The following is a 2,126-nucleotide window of genomic DNA, read 5'->3' as shown; positions in this document are numbered from 1 at the left end:
GGGTGTTCAAAATTTGAATATCCTTATTGAATTTCTTGAGCTTCGTCACTGGGTGTAATGGTAAACTCAATTTTATTAATTCAAAAATTATCCACCTTTTAATACAACAACCTAAACATCCCACACGAAATAATCTCGATATTACAATTCATGTATTGGTAGTACTTATATTTAGTATCTCCACATTACAATTCTTGCTAAGTTATCTTCGAACCAAACGAGCCTTAAGTTCATAGTAGGTTGATCCAATTTTTATATTATGTCATGACGGTAACAAATCATTCTTACTTGGACTACAATAGAAATTTGAGCTAGTTGAAAGGGATTAATATTGCATGGTGAGGTGATGCAATGAACTATAGAACTGCTACTTTTAATTCAAAACCAAACAAAAAGAAACAAATTAAAACCAGACAGATATCACTCACTCCTCTTGAAAAGAGAGAAAAAAGAGAGAAGAAAGGATCAGATGTAGCCTCCATTGACACGAATGATTTGTCCATTAACCCATTCAGAAGAATCACCTGCCAAAAACCCAACAACCGGCGCAACATCCTCCGTCTGTCCAAGTCTTCCATGTGGACATTCATCAATTGCCCTCTTTATCATCTCCTTTGTTTTCCCATCGTAAAACATATCCGTTGCTATGGCTCCCGGCGCCACGCAATTCGCCGTTATTCCAGTCCCTTTCAGCTCCTTCGCCAGTATCTTTACTATCGCTTCCACCGCCGCCTTCGACGCCGTGTATGCCCCGTACCCAGGCCTGAATCCCGCCGCTAACGATGTCGTTAAGCATATAATCCTCCCCCCTCCTCCACGCTTGATTCTGCTCGCCCCTTCCTTGCAGCATATGAAAGCCCCACGTGCGTTCACTTCGAAGGTCCTGTCGAAGTCCTCCAAGGTTGTGTTTAGGATTGATGGGTATTTAGCGTCGAGCACGCCGGCGCTGTTGACTAAGATGTTGACCGGCGATTGAAAGGCCGATTCTGCAGAGTCGAAGAGGGATTTGACTTGATCTGGGTCAGAGATGTTGGCTTTGACGGCGATAGCACGTGGGGAGGAATTGGAGGTGGAATTGATTTGGGATACGACGTCGTCGGCTTTTGTGGAGTTGGAGGAATAGTTGATGACGAGCTTAGCACCCAGAGATGCTAAATGAAGGGCGATGGCTTTGCCGATGCCGCGAGAAGAGCCGGTAACAATGGCTACTCGATCTTGGAGTGGGAAGTTTTTGTCTTGGCTTGATTGCTTAGCATTAATATCGACGTTTACTTCCGCCATGACTCCAGAAAACTGATGAAATTGTGAATAGACACTGAGGAGTGAGGAATAGGAAGATTACTAAAAGGGGGGGAGAAAGTGGGAGCCAGACAGGGCTGATCCAGTCTAACTTGTAAGGTTTTTAGCCTTAAATTCATTATATTTTTTATGGTAAGAAATTATATTTATTATTTATATAATTTTAATGAATTTTTATATATAAATTTTTAATTTGCGTGATGTCACTGCTCAAGTCACGTACTAAGGGAGGGAGCTTTCACTCTTTCAGAAAATCCCTTTAAGAACAAGTGGTCTTCATTTTTTAAGAAAAAAAAGTATAATGAAAATAAATAAATAAAAACTGTTTGAATCCAAAATTAAAAATTTATCCTTAACTTAGGGAAGTAATCATAGTCTTTTTTTCTAACTGTGCTGATTGATTTAGATTCACTAAAATCCTTGAAGTTATTTTTTTAAATATACCGTTTATTCTTTAAACATATAATAATTAAGATTTTTAATAAGAAAATATGTACTTCAATTATCTAGCAACAATAATAACAAAAATAATTACGCTTCAGTCCCAATAAATATGAATTTTCACCTTTTTAAAAAAAAATCCAACTCATATCATCGTCGTGCCAAAATAAAATAAGAGACTTTAAATATCTAATATTAATAATATTTAATATTATTTAGATACAAAGTTGCCACCAATTATTGTTTATTTACTTGTTCATATAAGAAAACCTAAATTGTTCTCATCATTGAAGTCATAAAAGTGCTTAGTTTCATTTGTCACACCTCCTTTTTACCACCCGAGAGGGGATATAAGAGAGTTTTTCCAATTGAAGTGACATTATTCG

The 2,126-nt window shown here is 37.3% G+C and overlaps 1 protein-coding gene across 1 annotated transcript; it reads right to left on the bottom strand.

The window, feature by feature from the left end:
- Positions 1–284: 284 nt before the first annotated feature.
- On the bottom strand, positions 285–1,399 carry LOC109220201 (short-chain type dehydrogenase/reductase-like). The gene has a single exon (XM_019384664.1). It carries the CDS (start codon positions 1,279–1,281, stop codon positions 466–468), a length of 816 nt encoding a protein of 271 aa, XP_019240209.1. The 5' UTR covers positions 1,282–1,399; the 3' UTR covers positions 285–465.
- Between the last annotated feature and the right edge of the window lie 727 nt (positions 1,400–2,126).

This window comes from Nicotiana attenuata, unplaced genomic scaffold (assembly GCF_001879085.1).
Source record: "Nicotiana attenuata strain UT unplaced genomic scaffold, NIATTr2, whole genome shotgun sequence".
Classification (NCBI taxonomy): domain Eukaryota; kingdom Viridiplantae; phylum Streptophyta; class Magnoliopsida; order Solanales; family Solanaceae; genus Nicotiana; species Nicotiana attenuata.
The sequence above is the reverse complement of the archived record's forward strand: the minus strand, read 5'-3'. Positions and strand labels throughout refer to the sequence as shown.

Bases quoted from the DNA above. Each gene is read 5' to 3' on its own strand.
- LOC109220201 (XM_019384664.1), bottom strand. From the start codon at position 1,281: ATGGCGGAAGTAAACGTCGATATTAATGCTAAGCAATCAAGCCAAGAC.